This window comes from Artibeus jamaicensis, unplaced genomic scaffold (genome assembly GCF_021234435.1).
Source record: "Artibeus jamaicensis isolate MK-2021 breed Jamaican fruit bat unplaced genomic scaffold, CSHL_Jam_final contig_685, whole genome shotgun sequence".
NCBI lineage: Eukaryota > Metazoa > Chordata > Mammalia > Chiroptera > Phyllostomidae > Artibeus > Artibeus jamaicensis.
The window spans coordinates 25,482,434-25,504,315 of NW_026521924.1; the positions used below are offsets into that span (position 1 = coordinate 25,482,434).

At 56.2% G+C, this 21,882-nt stretch overlaps 1 protein-coding gene across 1 annotated transcript; it reads right to left on the reverse strand.

Annotated features, from left to right (window-relative positions):
• Positions 1–887: 887 nt before the first annotated feature.
• Positions 888–20,305, reverse strand: SDC4 (syndecan 4). The gene is made up of 5 exons (XM_037164422.2): positions 20,183–20,305; positions 8,654–8,789; positions 7,498–7,544; positions 6,504–6,705; positions 888–2,937 (listed from the first exon to the last, which is right to left on the reverse strand). The coding sequence occupies exons 1-5, from the start codon at positions 20,252–20,254 to the stop codon at positions 2,786–2,788; spliced, it is 609 nt and encodes a 202-aa protein (XP_037020317.2). The 5' UTR covers positions 20,255–20,305; the 3' UTR covers positions 888–2,785.
• Positions 20,306–21,882: the final 1,577 nt, after the last annotated feature.

A 21,882-nucleotide genomic window follows, 5' to 3' on the forward strand; every position in this document is an offset into this window, starting at 1 on the left:
CTCGCTGCTTTGGGGGGGTTTGTGGGGCCTGAGCAGCCCCCAGCGAAGGGGCCCTGGGTGCCATCCTCCGATAGGCACTGTGGTTAGGAGCAGACTCTAGAGTCTGGCTGCCTGGGTTAGAATCTCACCTCGGCCATTGGTAGCTGTGTCGATGTGGGCAAGCTATTTAATCTCTTGGCTAGTTTTCCCATCTGTAACAGGGGGTGCTAATAACAGCACCCACTTTGTGGAGCTGTGACTACAAAGTGGGTCCAGGTATAAAAAGCAGAGAACGGGTTTGCTGGTGGCCAGCTTAGTGAAGAGGATCTTACCCAGCTCACAGGGTTGCTGAGGATCAAAAGTGTGTGGAGCCTGCCAATCACACCAGCTGAGGCCAAGCAGGCCATGCGAGTGATGCGGTTGGGGGGGCGGGGGCAGGTTGCAGCAAGGCACGGAACCCACGTCTAGACAGGCTCCTGCCTGTCAGCAGCCCCAGTCGTTGCCACACTGCCAGTGTCGTCACATCATCTCCCCAGGAGAAGTGAGGAGTGTGGATTTTTATGGGAAATGACCTCATTTCTAGTTGGCAACTCACCCCGGGACTTTCATCTGTTTGTTTTTTAAACAGGGTGCCGCCTAAACAAAACACGGAGCCGGGCGGTTGGCCTGAGGCTGCAAGCGAGTGAGTCCCAACCTTCTCCCCTCCTCCTCCTCCTCCTCCTCCTCCTCCTCCTCCTCCTCCTCCTCCTCCTCCTCCTCCTCCTCCGCAGGCCTTCCCCGGCTCTGACATCTCTGCCTCCCCAAAGGGGATTGGGCGGGGCAGTTATCTCAGGCCCCGCTGAGGTCCAGGGACACAGCCCAGAAAGGATGACTTCTCACGAACCCCAAAATCACAGAGGCAGGCGATCTAGAAAGTACCAGGTTTTATTATCTTTTTATCAAAAAATCAGTAACAGACAACAGTGTGAAGGGCCTACAGGAGGTGCTGACTTCCGACGTAGCCAGAGGAAAGGACCCGGGGGATGGGGGGCTGGTGCAGAAGAGGACCCAGCCAGCTGGGAGCCCTGGGTCATGGGGATGGGGGAAGGCGCGGGCAGTGAAGCTGATCCCACCCACCCCAGCCAGTGGGGTCGGGAGACTGCAGCCTACCCGGGCTGATCCACTAGGCCTTTCCTCTCTGGCAGATAACAAGCTCCAGAGCTAGGGCCCAATCAGCCCTCCCCGACCCCTCCCTGCACCCAGGGAGGCAAAGGTCGCCCCAGCAAAGCTGGGGCTGTGACTTGCACAGCCAGTTTGGTTCCCCAGCAGTGCTGGGCCCTTAGATGGAGACGGTCTCCACCTGCTTCTGGCTACAGCAGGCACTAGCCCCAGGTGGCAGCCGAGCACGTTAGTGCCACTGAGGAATGGATTTTTAACTTTATGTAATTTTAATGGACTTAAATAGCCACATGTGGCTGGTGGTTACTGTATGGGCTAGCACAGCTCCCCGGTTGCCTCTCAAATTTGGAGAAATGAAGGAACACCAGCTGGGCTCCAAGCAGAAGCTGGAGAGAAGGTAGAATATGATGCGTGTTCTATTCCAGCCCAGTGGGAAGGCACCAGGGACGGGGCAAGAGAAAGAGGCAGAAGCCCCCTCGGCCACATCAGAATTCACTCACTCAACCACCCGGCAACTTCGAATGGGAAATATCATACTATCTCCTGAAAAAATATATTTATCTATTTTTCTAGAACCGAGGAAGAATAATAATATATTACAAGGAAAGAGACACAAATATCCTATCATCCCTTACATGATATTTTGGGATCTGCTAGAAAACTATGTCTCAGCAAAAGCTACTTCTTAAAGGAGCAGCTTCGGAAAGGGTCAAAGCCGTGGCAGAGGACTGTAGAAGGTGCCTTATAAAATGGGGAGGGGGTTCAAAGAAAAAGAAGAAAAAGAGGCTCTGTCTGAAGCTATAAATAGTAAAAAATAATAATAAAAATCATATCTCCGGCTTGTCTCTCATTTTCAAGAAAAACAAACAAATCCAAAAAACCCATTAAATACAAATGTAGCAGGCGTGGCGGGAATGTGCAGGAGAGCCGAGACCACCCGGCACCTGTGCACTCGTGCCCAGGCAGAGAGGAATGAATCGTAAAAAAAACCAAAAACAACCCACTAAAAATAGATTTACAAACACTCCACAAATCCATTTCAGTATGAACTTCCAGCTCTTCTCCCCACCCTCCCCAAATTTTTTTTAAAAAAGCTTATTTTCCAAAAGACACTTGAAAGAGCCCGAGGCCCCACGCACACACTTCTGCAGTGTGGACGCGCTGCCCTTGGACTGACACCTCTCCAGGTGCGGATGGTTCTAGTTCCTGCTCCAGGTTCCTGGTAGAAGGACCAGCTGTGAAACGGAAGTGGGGGCGGGGGCGGGAGGAAGGCCCCGGGGGTCAGCCCTCCAGCAGGACTCCTAGCGCGGCTCCCAGAGGTCCTGGCGAGGCGTGGTCAATACGGGCTCTACGCTCCGCCTAGATTCTAAACTGGAAGATGAAGCAACCATCCAATCCTTGACTCGTCTTCTGAAAGGCCACGTTTAGCCTCATTTTTCCGCTGGGACCATTGGGGCCCAGAGAATGAAGAAGAGGCAGGCAGGGACAGGAGAAGGTGATGTCCCTCCTGTCCCATGACACTTAATCAGGGCTGAAGATACCGACAGGTCAGTTTTAGATTGCCCTCCCCCTCCCCTAACGTCCAACCTCCCAAAATCCTTCCACTTTCCACCCGCCTCAAGTCCAAGCCAGGGCCCGTGAGGAAGCTTCAGGCGTAGAACTCATTGGTGGGGGCTTTTTTGTAGATGGGTTTCTTGCCCAGGTCGTAGCTGCCTTCGTCCTTTTTCTTCATGCGGTACATCAGCAGCAGGACCAGGAAGATGGCAAAGAGGATGCCCACGCCGCCGCCCACAATCAGAGCTGGAGGGAAGAGGGGACAGCAAGGTGAGAACGGCAGCTCAGGGCTCCCGGTGCCCTCCCCGCCCATAAGTGGTCTCTCTCACAACGAGACACCCTCCCCATCACCACTGCGGGCCGCCCCCCCAGACACACTGCTGCCTGACGTGAGTCTCACAGCCTCGCTTATGAAAAAGGGGGCCACAGGGGTCCCTGAAGACCCCAGGGCCAGAGTGGCACAGCCACCATTCCAACCCACATCTGCCAGAGTCCAAAGCCCAGCTCTTTCCAAAACAAACACCAGGCGGACGCCCCAGCAGCAGCTTAGCGCCAACTGAGCTGGAAGCAAGAAAAGTCACAGGCTGTGGAAATGGTCACAGACACACATGCATCGCGCAGTCCTCTCGCTGTCCCCGTGTGCACCTGTGTGCTCACCAGCATACAACTCCATAGACGGGCAGACACACCTGCGTACACCCAGGTACCCACTCCCATACACGGGCGTCACACAGTCTCAGGGCCGAACTCCTGTGTTCTAGGTATTGCAGGTGGAGACTCACGATCCGTAGTTAAGGCCTAGTGCCCATTCCCACCCCACCCCCACTTACTGGCTGAGCGACCTTAAGCTCCCTCACCTCACTCATTGCTAAGTGGAAACAATAGTACCTTTCCACGTGTATCCTAAGCATTAAGTACATTAATCCACTTAGAGTGCTTAGAAGTGCATAGCAGCTGCTCTGGACTCATGCATTGGAAATGTTTGTGGTTTCTTGGTCCCTCATGCCCTGACTCAAGCCTGGCACAGCAGTAAATGACACTCACAGCTGGGCTGGGGCGCACAGCCCGAGGGCAGCTGGCCGGCGTCGGGCAGATGTGGGTTTCTGACCTCGGGTGGATGTTCTCAGGAGGCCAGAATGGCTCACTTCCGTCCGGGGTGGGGGGCAGGGAGGCCTCCCAGCATCCTTTCAGGGGCAGATCGAGTCCCCTAATTCAGTCTCACTCGGGCTAAGAGGATTAACTGGCCGTCCCTGCTGCACACACTCAGTCACAGCTGAGCACAGATTGGGGGCCCGAGGGCCCAAGCAAAGTTCTTTCTCAGCTAAAACTCTATGAAAAAGCAGCCGCATGGTGCCCCCAGGAGATGTCAGGAAAAGGACAGGGAACATCAGGAACCGACCACATCTAGCTGTCCTCACCTCTCCTTCGGACAACCCTGGCCCCTCTAGTCTGTGCTGGGACTCCCCATGAGGTCAGGGTTCAACTACGGTCTCAGAAGTGACCGTGGTCCTAGGTTCAAACGCCAGGGCTACCGCTCCCTGGTTTTATGACTTTGGGCAAGTGTTTTGGTTTCCCTGAACCTCGGCTTCCTTCTCTGTCACAGTCTCCCTCCCTCGCCAAACCCGTCTCAAGGGCCATTGTGTGAGGGAAGGGGCAGGAATTTCGTGGCACTGGATAGGCACTTCACAGACCCTCAGGTGCTGTTTCAAAAGGTGGGACCGGAGGGTCCCGCCCCAGCTGGCTCAACAATGCAACTTCACATGAGGATCGTGTACTCGTTTAATTCTCTACTGGAAGATTTAAGAGAGGAGAGGACTTCAGTTCTGCCTCTGGCTGTGTGACCCAGGGCACGTGGCTTGCCTTCTCTGGGCACCAGCTTCCTTATGCATAAGAATAGTTGCTTGGAATAAATCAGTGGTTTTTAAAACTACTTTTATGTTTTTAAAGAAAAAACCAAACACATTTTGCTTTAAAAGGAATACAGTCCTTAGTTGATAAAAGCAAAAGCAAAACCTTATGTAAATCCCACACTCAGCTAGGCCCACTGAAAGTGAAACTCTGTGGTTGAAGGAAGAAGGGGGAAACTTTAAAATACTTCAACTGAACAGCCTGAAACTAAAAAGACTAAGTAGTCTCTACGGCCCCCCCCCTAGTTCAACAGCATCCCCACCCCACCCACATCACACAGAAGCTCAGGGACCAGGGGGCCAGGGTCAGGGCTGAGATGGGCCCCAAGTCACCCGGGGTGATACTCCCAGGGAGCCTCATCTGCAAGACCCTTTATCTCTCCTGGATGAAGGCAGGATGCAGGGCTCTGTCCCTGTACCTCAAGCCTCCAGGGAGCTCCTGGCCCAGCTGGTTGCCAGGAGACAGAAGCTGCTCCACAGTGACCCAGGGCGCCCACTCCCCAGGCTGGTTCATCCAGCTTGGCCCTTGGCCTGTAAAACCTGGCACAAAGGGCGTTCCCTGACCACGCCCCGCCCCCCAGCTCTGGAAATCCCCAAGGCTGCCAAGGCAGGAGAGAGGGAGCCAGTCACCATCCCAGCTGCTGGCCCCACGGAGCCGCTCCTGCAGCCTCACTGTCCCCGAGACACAGCTGTCCCCATAACAGGACACTGTGGTCCAGGACCCTGTGGCTGTACCTGAGGCCAGCTGCCGACCCTCGCTAGGGCTCTGTTTCCAATCTGTCACGTGAAGGTTCCCTGTGTGCCACCTACTGTGAGCAACTCAGTGAGGACTCACTGGCAGGTTTGTGAAAATAATGTACACGGAGCTACTTGAAAATGGAGTCGGAGCTGCCACCTGAGAGGAAGAGCCTTGCAGGTCTCATTCCTCTAACCTTCGGAACAGGAATACCGGGCAAAAGAACCTTTGGGAGGACTGGGGCTAAAGCAGCACTGTGTTCCAAACAGCTGTGTGCAACGATATCAGGAAAGCAGCTATCAGGACTGAAAACTGAGGACATTCTTCAGGATTAGCATCACTGGTTAGCTTATCTGCTCCCTTAGCTTATAAACCCTGCATAGGAATTCCTTCTATTCACGTCATCATTCCCCTTCCCTCCCTCATTCATACCCCTTGCCTTCACCTCCTAACTGGAACACTATTTGGCTTTCTGCCTGAATACGTGATTCCCGAATAGCTGTTCTTTTGGATCTTAGCGCTTGTTGCCTCTCACCTTGACCTTGCATTTTAGGTTCGCATATCATACTACCAAGTCAAATGGGCCCTTTACTGTTGACCTCGTTATTTTAGATTCTGTTTGTCCTGGAATCATTACACCAGCCCGAGGAGGCATCCCTGTCTGCATCTGCAGCCGAGGAAACTGAGGCTCATCTCCACTGAGGTTCAAGAGCTTCTCAGCCAAGGTCAGAAGGCTGTCAAATGAGAGAGCTGGGGGAGGGGAAGCCAGTCTAATCCTGAGGAGCTCTGGGCTTTCAGGGGAGGTTTTCAAAGAATGTGAACTTTTAATAATAATTAACTACCTAGGCTCCAAACACAGGAGGTGAAAAGGGTTTGAAAGTAAGAAAGGACTGCAGGCAAGTGAAGGACTCAGCTTCTCTGTTCTTCGGAAGTCTTTGATGGGCAATTGTCCCCCACCAACAGGCTGCACAGTCAGAGCCTGTCCCCCACACACACACATGTGCATGCACACACACATGCACACCTTTGGGGGGTGTAGTCCGTCAAGATGGGACATGCTGGTTGTGGCTGTAAGGAAGGGACACCTTGCAGGGAGCCCATACCTGCAGCATTACCTCCCACAGAGCCCCTCCACCTTCAAGGTGCCCAGGGAGGAGCAGGGACCTTACCTGCCAGGACCTCTGTCCTCTCAAAGATGCTGCTGCCCTGGGCAGTGCTGGACATGGACACCCTGTTGGATATCTCCTCGACCCCTCCGACAGGTGGCGAGAGCTTCTTGGGGATGACCTCATTCTCCTCCAGCTCCCCAGGTTCCGAGGGGGCTCGGCTTCCAGGCCCCACCCTCTCAGGAATGCGGTTATCTAAGGGCACCTGGATGGGGGAGGGGGAAGAGAGAGGCTCAGCACCCTTGGGGAGGGGAGGGCCCTGCAGCCCAGTGGGGAAACTGGTTCGGCTGGCTCACTGAACCACGTGGTCCTCCTGAAGAAATCCGCCACGAGCTCAATAATTAGGCCAGCAAATCCTTCCCCTCAACTGGTCTCGTGGGTCTGTCCCAAAACGGGAATGAATAGTGTCACCAAGAGTATGGGGAAGCAGGTGTCCCCTCACTGCTGCTCAGTGGATATTCTGAGGAACCACTCTGGGGGGAAAGTTCGGCAAAACTGCCTTTAAGGCAGCAATTTTGCCTGTGGGACTCTATCTTATGATGCTAATCAGAGATTTGAATAAGCGATGCTTGCTGTAGTGCTATAATTTTAGAACAGCAAAAATCGCAAACCGCTTTTCCATCAGTCAGGGCAATCGAGTGAACTAGAGTTATGCAGCCTCTGAAAATAGGAAGAACATTTAATTATCAGGGAAAATACTTGTGGCCACTTTCAGCAAAAAATGCAATACATAGAACTGTGTGTACCGTTTGACATGCATGTTGCGAAATGCCTATAAAAGTGCGGGGAAGGGGCTGGAAACACTTGTAAATGTTGCTGGTGATCATCCTGACAGGGAGGATGGCCTGCCTGTGACCCACAAAGGGGCCCGCCCCAAGTGAGCCCAGGATCACCAATGGACATCTTCTTGCAGGGCGAGGCCAGACCCTCACTTATCCCGCCCCTTTCAACAGCTGTACAAGGAAGCAGGGGGAAAGGCTAGCCTGTGGTTACTTACCAAGGGGTGGATGACTTCAGGAAAGACCTTGGGGTCCTCTGGCTCATCTGTAAGGTCAGAAGGGCTGTGTGAGTGAGGTCGGGTATCCCCAGAAAAAATGACCCCTTTCCAGCCACAGGTGCTGTGAGTCCAGACTTATAAGTAGCTCCCAAGTGCTCAGTGCCCAGCAAGGGACCATTCCCACCCTGGCCTCAGCCACCTCGTCTGTAAAATGGGGCTCCTAACCGCTGCCTCCCTGGCTCGTTCCCTGGCTCTTTCCCTGGCTCCAGGAGTGTGGAGCTGATAGTTGGGCAGATGCTGTGTCAGCTCCAAACCCTCACAGTAGGTTGCTCAAATACAGAATTTCAGGGCCCACTGAACCTGAATCTGCATTTTAACAAGATCCTCAGGGGACTCCTTTGAGAAAGCACAACTCTAGATCACAATATTAAATATCAGAAATTGCAGTATGAAAACATTTACTTTTAGTGCTCAGTACATGCAGAGCTTCCTCTGCAACCAATGCCTGAAACACAGATGTAACGTCACTTACATCTATTCCCATGTTACAGACTTGGAAACTGAGGCTCAGAGGCCATCACCTGGCAGTCTGAACTCAGGATCACATGAGTCCAAAACTCAAACTCTGAATTATCCCACAACCCTGTGCACGGGATGGACGTTTCCGAGTAGCTCCATGTGTTCAGCATCCGGGGCCAGAAAGTTGCAGAGAATCTCACAGGGCAGCAGCCCCAGGTCCAGCCCCAAGAAGCCCGGGCGCCTTCACCCATCCCACCCCGTCTGAGGCCAGGGCTTGTTCTTGGTTTCCTGCCTCCACTTCGACCTTGCAGGCCCCCAGGTCTGTTTGTCCTTTTCAGATGTAGAAAAGCACTCAGTTCTCCCCACCCCAGCCCACTCCCGCTCTCGCTATGCCCCAGAGGTGGACCGGTCTAGGCTGATGCTTGGAAAACCTGGAGCTGCGAACAAGCAGCTCGGGGAAGGCCTCAGAGGTGGACATGGCTGATCCGGTTCCTTCCTTTCTTCTATCTGAGGGGGGAGGTGAGCTCTAGAAAATCCCCCCCAACAGTCCAAGTCTCAAGGCCGGTCAACCTCCCAGGGGGAGAGACCACATTCCCTCCAGCCCCGGACCCCAGCCTGGCCTTCACCCCCTTCATACCCAGATCTCCAGAGCCAGACAGCTCGAAGTCGTCGGACTCCTGCTCGGGCCCCCCCCCATCCTCGTCATCGGGCAGCGGTCCGGAAGGGTACCGGCTTTCTAGGTCGTGCGGGTCGATGACCTCGGTCTCTCGGATCTGGAATGGAGAAAGGAGACAGGTCAGCCTGTATCGGTCTGCAACAGCCCCTGCGCCCCAAAAGGCAGTGAAATGGACATTCGAGGAGGTAAACTGGGGTGCTGGAAGGGGACCAGGCCTGAGCCTGGATTTCTGGGTCCTGGCCCCCTTCTGGCCTCTCACCCACTGTGTGACCTTATGTGAGTCCAGTTCCCATTCTGGGCTGGTAAAAATGACCGAGGTGGTAATAATCAGAATGGAAATACAGTACTAGGTGCCATTTCCTAAACACTTGCTACGTATGGGTCAGGCCTTGACTTTCCAAAGTCTAAAGGCATGACTTTCCCCCCATTTTACAAGCGAGGAGAGTAGATATTAAAGACTCAAAATCACTTTCTTTCGATGACACAGTGGCAAGTGGAAGACTGAGGATTCCACCTCGGGCAGCCCGACTTCAGAGCCAGCAGCCCCGCCCCCGCGCTGATCAACAGGCCGGCCGGAGGACCCGCCCACCAGGGCTCTGGGAGCTGGAGCCCTGGGATGCTGTGATGCCGCTGCGGCAGATTCACTGCCGGCGGGGAGGGCTGCTGGCTCCGGGACACCTTTCTGAGCCGAGTCAGACAGGCCTGGGACAGGCTTGATGGCTCACCCACACCCCAGGACAGCCTCAGGTCAGGGCGTTGCCCAGAACAAGTGACTCAAGTGTGCGTAAGTGTCCTTGTATACTCAGGCTTCCAAGCAGCTCCTACAGACCCATGCTGCCACCAACAGAGAGGCACAGCTCCTGCCCTACTAGACCATGTGCTGCAGCATCCTTAAGTGTCCCTCAGCCCCTACTCATGGGGACCCACCCAGTCTTTAGCTCTACAGTGACTGAGAAGCTTTTCAAAGGAAAGTAACAAAGGTCCAGGGAGGCAAAGAACCTTCTTAAAGGTCTACAGTACATCAGCCCCTCTGCTCCCAACGCCAAGAGCCCAGGGGTAGGAAGCAAGCGGAACGCCCGCCACCTGTCCTCTTAGCTCCTGGACTGAGGTTCTGTCTGCCCACAGAACAGCAGCCTGGGCCACGTTTGTTTCACTAATTACTGAAATATTAAAGTGGCTACCATTTGCCAGAGGGTTAGGGTTTCTGAAGGAGAATTGGCTCCTAAGACAAGGTTACCACTGCAGGAGGGGCTGGGGCTCCTGCAGTGGCTTCTGGGCAGAGACGGTGGGAGCCAGCTGGAAACCTTCCTCCACTCCCACGAGGGCACATGCTGGATTCCCGGAGGGCAGCAGGGCTGGGCTGGGAGGACGGCAGTGGGTACACAGCCCACCTCCCGCAGGATGGGAAAATCTTGGCTGACCACTCAGCGCCCCCGGGGGGTGAGGAGTCAGAGGGGTTAAGGCCTGGCGAGGGATGACTTCATGACTTGGGAATCAGGAGCTGCTGAGATGCTGGACTGGAATTCCAGCCCCCGCACACAGCCCTGGGGCTGCGGCTTTGGTCAGGCAGCTCGGGGGTAAGGTTCCTGCAGTTGTGCAAGCTGCCAGCTCCTTGGGTGGGGTCCCTGGACCTGACAGCAGGAGCTCTGTGGCTTACCGAGCTAAGCACTTAGCTCGAAATGGTTCTACGAACTAATTTTTTTTTTTTTTGGCAGAAGTGGAAGGGGTGCAGGTGGCTCAGAAAGGTAATGTCACTGGCCCAAGTCCATATAGACAGAAAATGGCCCTACTGGACCAGAACTGAAGCATGGGTCACTTGAGCCTTTATCTACATACATGTAGACCCACATGCATAAACACATGTGCTTGGAGAGTGCCCGCCTACCCAGGAAGGAAGGGAGTGGAAGTCAAACTAGCCCGGGAGGGAAAGATGGCAGGTACTACAGCCACTTGTTGACCCGGCCTGGAGACCAGACTGGCTGTGGGAGTCAGAGCCCCAAGTCCTGACAGGGAGCGGTTTCAGGACCCTTTTCTTGCCCAGGAGCCACGTTATGTTGCTTCCTCGTCACCTGCCTTCCAGTGGGTGAGAGTGTTTCAAAACAGCCCACACCAACTGGCTGCTGGTAACTGACCTCCGTCTTACATCAGTGAAGTGTAGACCAAGAGGAGGCGAGTATGGCCATCTTCTAGCCAAACCTGTACAGCTGAGACCGAGCCAGATTTATTCCCAGGTCAGCCCTCTTTGTGGCCACCCGGTCTTCCCTAACCCTTCATATTTATGTCAGGCTCCTGGACAGGATAAAGGACTTGTCTAAGGTCACAGGAGATACCTGTCCTGGCTCTAAATGGACAGGGTCCCTAGGGGCCGCCTCAGATGAGCCCAGGTGCTCTCCTGCAGCAAGTCATGATGGCTTGGGAGAACCGTGAGGTGTGCTAGGAAGAGGAAATGGGAAGTTAAATTCCTCTTCAACTCCAGAAGCACCTTCTCTGCCCACGACGCACCCCCCACCCATCAACAGGGAAATTCCTATGTGGGCAGGAGCCCTTTAAGACTAGGCCAGCAATCCAGGACCCTACTGCAGGGGCTTGTGGGTAACCATCCCTTTGTGTGGGGTGGGGGGGAGGGAGTGGCGTGGGGTGGAGGGCAACAGCCCGCCCTTCCCCCACCCACTTTTCAGCAAGGCCTATTTAGTCTGGGTGGCTTCGAAGGGCCAGGTCACCCAGCAGCCAGGCCCAGCCCTGACCAGAGGAGGACCCCACCCTCTCCTAGCTAAGGATGTGATCTGTTCTCACCTCACCCCACCCCTGCCCAGAGAGCGTGTAGCCGCATGCATGTGCATGCACAGGCATCCTCTTGGGGCCCTCAGGCTGCCCTGTGACTCTGTCCTTCTCACAGGCACACAGCAGAAATGACCAGGCGAGTGGCCCTGGACGTGGACCTCACAGACCCTGCAGGCCCGTGGCTGGTGGGAACCTGGAGGTTCAGAGGTGCTGGGTGCTTCCCCACACTCTCCACAGAGAGAGGGGTAGGTGCTGCTTTGTTCTGAAGCAGGGGTGTCAAACTCGTTTTCACCAGGGGCCACATCAGCCTTATGGTTGCCTTCAAAGGGCTGAAGGTGGAGCTCATTGTCCCTAGTTAAAGAGTAGGTACATTTATACAGTCCTAAATTACATTCGGCCCTTTGAAGGCAACCCCGAGGCTGATCTGCCCCCCAGTGAAAATGAGTGTAACACCCCTGTTCTAAAGGGACTAACACCTGCCAACAGAAGGTACCTGAGGCCACAGAGCCCAAGTGTCTCATTTTATTACCCAGCAAACAGATTAAAAGACGAGGGGCTTTGCCAAGGTCACCCAAGCAGCTGGCGGGGAAGCTGGACTTGGAATCTCGATCTCCTGGCTCTCGGGCAGGAGGGAGTCATCCTCCCTCCCTCCTTCAAGGCTGCCCGCAGGCTGCAGCTGTCACTCCAGACATGCACCCAGGCTTTAGGCTATAGGTGTGATGCTAGGGAAAGGTCACCGAGCCTGTCCCAGAGTTCTACAGCTTTTGGACCCAGGAGAGGCATGGGGGTGGCTAGCACAAGTATCCACTGCATGCCGGGCTGGGTCCTTCTCTGCATGAGCTCATTTTACCAGCATAAGCTGGTGGGGTGTTCTACCCATTTTGCAGGAAACTGAGGTTTGTGGCGTTATTCCCCCAAACTGACAGAGCTGGACAGTGACAGTGACAGAGATGGGATTCTGTCCTCCACCTTTCTCAAGACTGTGTCCTGGCCACAAGCAGACTCCTCACTGCTGCCCATGCTCCCCGCTCCACCCCAGCCTCACAGCCCACAGCCCGCAGCCCACAGCCCGCAGCCCACAGCCCACGGCCAGGCCAGGGCTCCAGCCTGCCCCCTCCCCGGGTCAGGGAGGGCACAAAGGTGAAAGTAACAGTGCTTCAACCAAAGAACAGAGACTTGGCTGGGGTACCGGGAGAAGTTCAGGGTCAAGGCTTGGTTAACTATGAACTCCAGCTGGCTCTTCCCCAGGGCAGGTAGGGTCAGTGTCAGGGACACAGGAGGTGTGACCAGGAGGGCACTGGGTGTGCCAGATTTGGGGAGAGGGTTGGGAAGCCTCCTGGGCTCCAAGACCAGACCCACCAGAGTGATGCTGGCAGGAGATCTCAGGCAGAGGTTGTTGTCACCGGTACTGTTTCCCCCCACCTCCCCTTCTGAAGGGTCAGACATGCCCCAGAATGAGCAGAACCTGGGGTCCCCAGTCAGGACTCTCTCTGCCACGGCAGAAAGGAAGGCTCCACCAGAGTGGTTACTGGAAAAGGCACATCCACAGGCTCAACTCTGTGAGCCTGGGGGCTTATTTCACACCCGAATCCACAGTGCCCTCTCTTTGTAACTAAGGTTAGAAGGCCCTGGCAGGATGATGAGGACTAGGCGAAATGCCTTAGTGTGCCACACGGGCCCCAGCAGGTGTCCTGGCACCCTGCAGGTGCTCAATGAATATGGCCGTTATTAACCCTCACCTGTCTTCCTTCTGAATAAGGAGTTACTGGTCCAAGGGCCAGAGAGACCTGAGAAAAGTTGTTGAAGCAATTCCATTGCAGAAAGAAGGTGCGCAAAGGTGCGCAAAGGTGCTATCTCTCTCAAGCTGCAAAGGGGCAGAGCCTAGCATGGGTCGGAGACTCTTCTGAAACCAGTCATACCCCCTCCAGACTGTACAAGGGCAAAAGACCCCAAGGTGGGCAGAGACCAGCCCGAGGTCACACCACTTGGAGCGCTTGTCTGAGCTGATAGAGGCAGAGGGAAGACCAGCTGTATTTTTCCAGAAGGATCCAGCAGCAATGACCACAGATGCCTGAACTTCTACACCAGAGTATTCCCTGACCTGCCTTGGGAGTGAAAAAATATCTCGAAGGCACAAACAACAGCACACCAATCCGCACCCTGGTACCTGAAGGGTTAAGCCAGCTCTGGGGGTGGGGTGGGGGTTCGGATGTCGGCTGAGCCCAGGCTCTGCCCACTCTGAGGTCGGGTTACTCTGAACACAATCGCTCAGGAGAGTCGCCAGGCCTGGCACTGCCAGCAGCCAGCTTTGCACCAACCCCCCAGAGCAGCTGGTTCCCACAGCAAGGGCTCCAGGATCCCGAGGTGCCAGCTACGAATGGGGGTAGGGGGTGGGAGCTTCTGCAGCCTCTGCATGTCCCCCTGCCAGGAGCTGGTGGTGCACCCCCATCACCAACTCCCTGGGCAACCCTGGGAGATCGGGCCTCGGTTTCCCCACCTGTAAGATGGTTCTCAAAGAGACAAGCCTCCCTCTGTCCTGAGGCCTGGTAACCAAGCTGGGCACTGCTCCGATTACCGGTGGAGACAGCCGGGGACGGGCTGGCTCCCGCAGGGCCATAGAGACAGAGGCGCATTGACGTCGGGGCTTGTAATCTCAGCAGCGGATCCTGGACCCAAGGTCCCTGCTGGACGGCGGGTAGGCCGTAAACAAGCCTCCCTGTTCTCAACAGCAGGGTCGATAGCCTTGTCTGGACTGATTAGATCAGCTCTGGGTGCTGGCTTCATGCCCTTTCAAAGCACCCACACCCACACACACACTCTGGGAAGCTGCGGCTCCAGACCAAGTGGGTTTGTCCCAAAGATGCCTCACAGTCCAGCTTCCCCAGGGTAAGGAGCGCCCCTACTCCTGGTGACCCACCCAGCCACTGGTCACCCCTGCCCCCATGCCCAGGGAGGTTGGAGTGCTACAGCGGGTCCCTGCAGGCCCGGCCACGACCGGCAGGCTCCACCAAGTCACTGTTTCCACACATACCAACCTCTCCCTGCCTCCCCTTTCCATTACTCCAGGTGTCACCTGACTCGGGGCCTCCTCTGTGGTGCCAGAAAAAACTGGGGCAGACACGCTCACTCTGGGCCTGAAAGATGAGGAAGGGAACATGCAGAGTAAAGGGCGGGGTGGCTGGGTGGGAGGGCCTGGATAGAGGGTGGGAGTGGGGAGTTAGGGGGATCGCAGAGGCAGGTGGGAAGCAGGAGGGGTGGGGTGGGGGCTGCTGAAGAAGGGCAGAGCTGGCAAGAACGGCTCGTATGGCAGAGGGATCTTCGAGGGACTCCTGGAGCCCCCTGAACAGAATACACAGTTTTGAACCCCAAGAGTTGTAACCACCGGTTTACACTTACAGCGAGGATAGAGGCACCACCTTCCCGAAGCCAACCAGGGTGTCTGGTTGGTAATGAGAAGTAAAACTCAGGCCAGCACTTTACAAGTTTGCCAAACACCGATTATGACCCTCAAGTGACACAGGTGTCTCGGAGAGGACACTGGGCTCCCACTGAAGTGACTTACTGTGTGTCCCTGGGGGGTAAGAGGCAGAGCCAGGATGGGACTCTGGCTGCAGAACGTGTGCTGCAGAACGTGCCCAACACCGTCTTCCCAGTCACCCGCCCACCGCCTGCAGACAGGGCCAGAGAGAGGCCCCCTGGAGGTGCGGGGCCACGACCAAGGATCACCAGCGAGTTAACAACCAACCAGCCGGGTCCGTTGTACTCCCAGGGTTAAACCAGGCCCCAGCAATGGACAAACACCTCCTCCTCCTCCTCTCTGTAGGCACCAGGCTATGAAAACATAGGAAAACTGGCCTCTCGGAACACACTACCTGTTCTGTCCACCGGCAGCAGCCCCTGCCGAAGCCCAGAGCCTGATCTACAGTTCACTCAGCCGCTGGCAGGGTCCTCCAACTCTGGAGGGTGCCCTCCGTGTTCTGGGCGGTGTTGCAGTGGCTCATAACCTTTGCAGCCTCCCCAGTCCTATCTCTCTCCAGCTGCAAATGCGTCAGCAGGGGCTTCCTCCAGAGCGGGCAGGAGGGGTGGGGCTCCCAGGAACTGGTTCTTGATTAAATATAAACCCATACGATAATTAGCAAACAAGCCCACTTCTAAGACAAACAAATAGCCGAATTGGGCTCCGTCAGCCCCACCCTGGACTCCTCCCTCCCCACCTTGCAGCTATGAGAAGTGGGGGAGGGGAGAAAGCTTTCTAGAGGCCAAGGGGGTGGGTTTCTCAAAGGCACCAGGTAGCATCCAAGTGGCCTGGACAAAGAAGAGCACCGTCACTAAGCACGTCTCCCTCCCAGGCACAACACTGGGAGCTTTATTTGCGGTCTTGTTGTCTCCTACGGGCGGGCGTCACCGCCATCCAGATCTTCTTACAGGCCAAGAAGCTGAGAGGCTGAGTGGTCCCTCCTGAGCTGGGGAGGGCTTCACACCTCCCCAATGCGTGCCCTCTAGCTAGTCCCAGTGAGCAAGGAGGGGCAAACAAACATCCAGAGACTACTGGGGTCAAGCCCAGTCTGGATTGCACCAACTTGGTTCTGTAAACTCAGACCAGCTGCAGCCTTAGTTTTGCTTTAAGGGGTGGGGGGAGGGGGGAGGCAAGGCACTACCTGCTCGGCAGGGGCCAAATGACCAATGTTGAGGACTGGCTGAACTCTTTCAAAGTCCACCTACAGGGCAAGGCACTGTAAAGGACCGGGGCCATACTAATATTTCTCATATGTCCCCTCAAGGCCCTGGACACTGAGATGTGGATCAGTAGGCTCCCAAAGGACAAGGTGAGGCTCTGGAGCACGCTGAGACACCCCCACCAGAGAGCCATCCCACAGCCAAGAAGCGGGGAGGAAACCGGGTGATTCAGACAGGCCAGCTCTCACTCTCCTCCAGGGACTCGCAAAGCCCCGTCCAGCCTCTTCTCCTCATTTTAAACGTGGGTTGGAAATCACGCCCAGCCACCCAGGAGGCTGAGGACAGCTAGGAGTCAATTCCTCCCAGGAGGGGCCAGGCTGGTAGCCCAGCCTGGCCCTCCCCGCCCCTCATTCAGGCTGCTCGGCACTCCGAGTACTTGGAGAAGCCCTCTGTTTCCAGGAGATGAGGATGGCAGGAGCTGAATGTCCCTCCCACCCCCAACTTCTCCTTCAGGCTCTTTACCAAGAAGGCCAAAAAAGCTTGCCTCCCCCAACACATCAGTGGGCTCTCAGGACGGGAAGACCCTGGAAGGCCTTGGCCCAGCTTCCTCCCTCATTTTAGAGGCGGGGCCCACCGAGATGCAGGGACAGGGCACATCACTCAAGGTCACCCAGCAATTCAGCAGTCGGACCTGAGGTATCTACCTTCAACCCAGCCAATTTCCTGATCTGGAATGTTCTCAGAGGGTGCACAAAGCAGAAACCCTGTGTTATCAGACAGACCTTGTTCAGACCTTGGCAAACCACTACATTCCTCAAGCATCTGTGTCCTGCGAAATGGAGATAATCACACCTGCCTCCCAGAACACCAGGAGGCTTTCTTATCAGTAATAAATAACCATGGTGCACCTCTTAGAATAAAGTTACATGCCTGAGTATTACTTCTTCATTCATGCACACATTTCCTGAGTTACTAAGTATAAGACGGGTATTTCACTAGAAAGGAATAGAGCGGAGTTCCTGCTTTGGGTGTGTGTGGTGTGGCGGGGCGGGGGGGGGCAGGAAGTGGGGGCAACTCAGAATGTGGTGCGGTGTATCATTCCCACACCAAACATGACTTTGTTCAAGGGAGGAAAAGCCTCAGCCGTCTTCATGGTTTCCCACGCCCTTTTCAAAGGTACCGAACCATGAATAGAATACTGAGCGGGGAAGGCTCTGGAGGCCCATCAGTTCAAATCCCACTTTACAGGTGGGGGATGTCAACCTAGAGAGCGAAAGGGACCGAACCTCATGGAGCCCCCCCACCCCAAGCCATGGCCCAAATATTCTCTCAGGTGCTTGGCAGCTCTCAGAGCTTCTAAGAATTTCAAAGAGCTCTCATTGGCCACTCAAGAGTTCTAGACCCCCGGAGCTCCCCCCCCCCCCGCCCTGAACCACACTACTGTGCAATCAAGGAGAGAATTCTTAAGGAGCCCGGAAGCGTCTCTAAGTTAAAGTACCCTGATGGGCTGGGGACAATTCCCCACGACTGGGCCTGGTGCCACAGCACCACCTGGGGTGGGGATGGTGGGCCAGTCTCCCAAAACAAGGCTGCCTTTAATTGCCCAGGGAGGGAGCAGCAGGAAGGCGGTTCAGGGAAATGGTCCCAGCTGGACAGGAAGAACTGGTTTAGGGTGGCAAGCCCCGGCCAGATGGAGAGGAGGCTGGTGCCCAGCCCAGGTTCCCTTCCCAAAACTTGTGGCACCTAGGGGGCAGGGGGCACCACCTAAAGGGAGGGCAGGCCTTGGGTTTAAACCTAAAATTTGGGGAGGGCCCCAATAGAATCATTGGAGGGGCTACTGGACAGATTCTGACGGCCTGCACGCTCTCGGCTGCCTAGCGTGGTGCCTCAGCTCCTGCATCCACGGAGTGGGCGATCCCCACAGGCTTTCTGTGGACGGCTTCCCACGCACCCAGCCTGGCGCAGGGAAATCATAACTGCTCTCAGCAGATCCCTTCTCCCCGGCCTTGTTTTCTCCACCAGCCACAAAGGGCCCGCTAGGTCACGTCTGTGTCTGGTCTCATCCAACCGTGACTGAGGTCTGATTTTTCCGGCCACAACGTTAGGAGGAAAGGGGGTGGCAGGGCCACAAGGGGAAGCCCCATGACCCAATTAGGGGCGGAAGGTCTGTGACATTAGCCAGGAAGGGGAGCACAAAGGTCAGGGTGAAAGAGGAGGCCACCCTCTCAGGAAGCAGCTGCTCGGGGCTGACTTCTGCAGCTGATGGGTCACCACACGTGGGGCTGACAGCCCTCCCCCAAAACTCATCCTTCAGGGACACAGCTGTCCTCTCCTCACTCAAGCCCTTGCAGGCTCAGCAGTCCCTGAGCTGACACTGGTCCGTGAGTGCCCAAGGGTGGACCTCACAGCCTCCAGGGACTTTCCTCTCCGGTTGCCCTGACCAGTGACACCCGACTCAGCATTCCTTTGGATGCCTCCCTGACCACATCCCTTGGGGCCTGGTGAGGGCCACTGCACCAGGGAACAGCGGGCTTGGGTTAGAGTCCTGGCTCAGCCACCAACCTTTCAGCAGGATTACCCTTAGTTTGGAGAAGTCATGCCCTTCCACCTCAGAGTTCCTTGGGGCTGGCCAGCCCCAAATCTTTAGGCTCTACAGGAGTCTTGAGTCATCCGAGGACAGGACTCAGAGTGGCATCAGTGGACAAGTTAAGATGAGAGCAGGGGGCGGCTGGGAAGCCTGGCTGCCTACATGGGAATCTGCTTGGCCCCCAGTTTGCCATGTGAGTGTAGGCAAACCAGTTGGCCTCTGTAGACTCAGATGAAGAACAGTAAACCAGGTTGTTGTCAGGATTTAGCTAGGAATCGCCATTAGGAAGCTGTCAGAACGCTGGGGGAGGGGCATGCACACCCCAACCGGTATCGCCACTGCCCATCAGCAATTGTGCAGACGGTTATGGCTCAGGATCTTACTCATTCTCCATCCAAGGCTTGTCAGGCAGAACAACTGTCCCCCAAGTCAGCCCAGAGAAATAGGAACCCCGTGCAGAAACTGAAAAGAGGGACTCACTCCTTCCCATTCCCCTCAAAAGGGACTCACGGGCTGGAAAGGGGCACAAACCCGGCCCTTGGGGCTGCAGCCTCTCCCATCTTCGCAGAGGAGGCTGCCTCCGTCCTCCCCAGCCGGCTGCTGGGATGAAAGGAGCTTCAGGGGGCCAGGGTTGTGCAAGCGACAGGGCCCAGTGGGCACTGAGGCCTTCTCTGCCTCCTTCACCTCGCTCTCACCCAGCGCGGGTGCTTCGATTTTCCAGTCTGCGCTGAGCCGGAGAGAACGGGCTTCTTACGGAAAGGGTGGCCCGGGAGCGCTCCTCCATCCCTCCAGTCCTCGGTCTCGACTTTGGAGGTGCAGACCCTAACGAAGCACTGGCCACCCCCCGCCCCACTCCCTCGCACCCTCGGTGCAGACGGGGACTTCGAGACTCGGCAGGGGCGGGGCCTTGCCCTGAGTCACAAGCCAGCTGCACCGAGGAGGCCAGAAGCGAGACCAGGGCTCCGTTCTCCGCTCCCCGGTGTGTGCAACCAGGCCCAGCAGAACCCCAACCTCCTCCCCCTCCCCAGCACTCGCCGCCCCCGTCACCCCCAGGCATCTGGGGTTCTGGAGCTGCCGGCTCCGGGCGCCCTGTCGGCGAGGAGGAGGGGGGTTCGGGGCTCCGAGCCGGTACCAGGATCCCCAGGGAGGTGCGGGGGGGTGAGGGGAAGGTGACACCGGCTTAGTCACGTCCGAGCCTGGAGCCCGCGTCAGGGCTGAGGCCAAGGGGAGGCGGGAAGAGCAACAGGCTGGGGCGCGAGGCGAGCGCCGCAGCCACCCGCTCCCCCCGGGCGCCCAGGAGCCAAGTTTCCGGCAAAGTTTCCCGGCCCCGGGTGTCTCCTCGGGGGCGGGTGGCGCAGCCCCCGGGTCACCCCGTATCCCAGGCTCCCAGGAACAAAGAAGGCGCTGGTCTGCGCCCCCCGGCCCAGGGACCTCCGAGCACCTACCGACTCCGCGGCAGCGGCGGGGGCGCCCACGAGGAGCAGCAGCAGCAGCGCGAGGAGGCGGGCGGGGGCCATGGTGTCGCGGTCGCGAAAGGGCGCGCGGGCTGGTGGCCGCCGTCCGCGGTCCGCCCTCCTTATAGGCGGCGGCCGGCCCCGCCCCGCCCCGCCCCCGCCGCCCGCACCCCGGCCCCCCTCCCCCAGGAATTCCCCGCGAGAGCCGGGCCTCCGGGGCGCCGAGCCCGCCCGCAGAGGTGGAAACCCCGCGTGACCCGCCCGGGGCGCATCCGCCCCGAGCCACTGACCCCGGGAGCCCCGACCCCCTTCACCGAGCCGAGCCGCTGCCAGGCAGGCCCCCGGACACCGCCGCGTCTCACCCCTTTTTACAGCGGGGGAAACTGAGGCCCACGCACAGGAAGGACTTGCCCGCGGCCGTCGGCGTAGACCGAGGACGCTCCCGTCGCAGGGCACGAGGACTTTCCAAACGGGACGCGAACGCCGGGAGTTTTAGGGGGTCAGCAAACTTTGTAAAGAGCCGAGTGTTTCGGTCTTCGGTCTTCGCCGGCCACACGGTCTCGTCACAGTTTCTTAAACTCCAGGGTTGTGGCTCAAAGGGGGCCAATACATCAAGGAATGAGTGGCTGTGTTCTAAGGAAACACTATTTTTGGACACCGAGATTTGAATTTTATAAAACTCACGTGTTACTAAATATCGTTTTTCTTTGGATTTGCGCCACTACCCTCCGCCCCAAGCGTTTACAAATGTGAAAACCCTTCCTGCCCCGGCGGGGTGGCCCCGTTGACGGCAGTGTGGTCCCGCGCACCAAAAAGCTGCGCTCTCGCCGGGTCAAGGCAGGTCCCTAAGTTGGGGGTTCCGTCCCGGGTGGGGGCTCCTGGGGCCGCGGAGACACCTGTCGGCGTTTCCCTGTCACAGCGGGGCTCGTCTCCCCCTCCCTCCCCGTCTCTCTAAAATCAATAAACATATGCTTGGGTGAGGATTTTAAAAATAACAATGGGAAAGAAAATTAAAATGTAAAAACCATTCTTAGTGAGTGGAAACAAGCCAGGGGTCGACTTAGGGCAGCTGACCTCTGTTTTAGGGGATTTTTAAGGGATTTGTTTTTCCAGATTTTGAACTTCCTAAAATTTTTGATCTGTCAGAGAACTGGTCTGCAAGCTTACCTCCAATCTCAGATTTGCTTCCATATTTGTTTAAAAAAGAAAGAAAGAGAGAGAGAGAGAGAGAAATGAAGGAAGGAAAGAAAAGAAAAGAAAAGAAAAGAAAAGAAAAGAAAAGAAAAGAAAAGAATAAAGAAAGAGCGAGCCCGGTTGGTTCAGCTTAGTGGATTGCCCCCGGCCTGCAAGCTGAAAGGTTGCTGGTTCAATTCCCGGTCAGGGCACATGCCTGGGTTTCGGACCAGGTCCCCAGGTGGGGCTGTGCAATTGATGCTTTACAAAAAGACAAAGTTGTGTGCCAGCCTTATCCCTGCCTCCTTCTAAGAGTGCGGGTAGGTGGGGTGGATGGTAGATCCTTCCAAGTACAGGCACTATTGGAAGTACGAGTGGAAAGCATCCTATTATAACCAAAGTTCTAAAGCTGCCTAACCTTATCTTTCCTTTATTTTATATAATACAAAGATACGAAGGTATGATATATAGTTATATACACACATGTATTATACAGGGTCTGGCACAAATAACGCCCC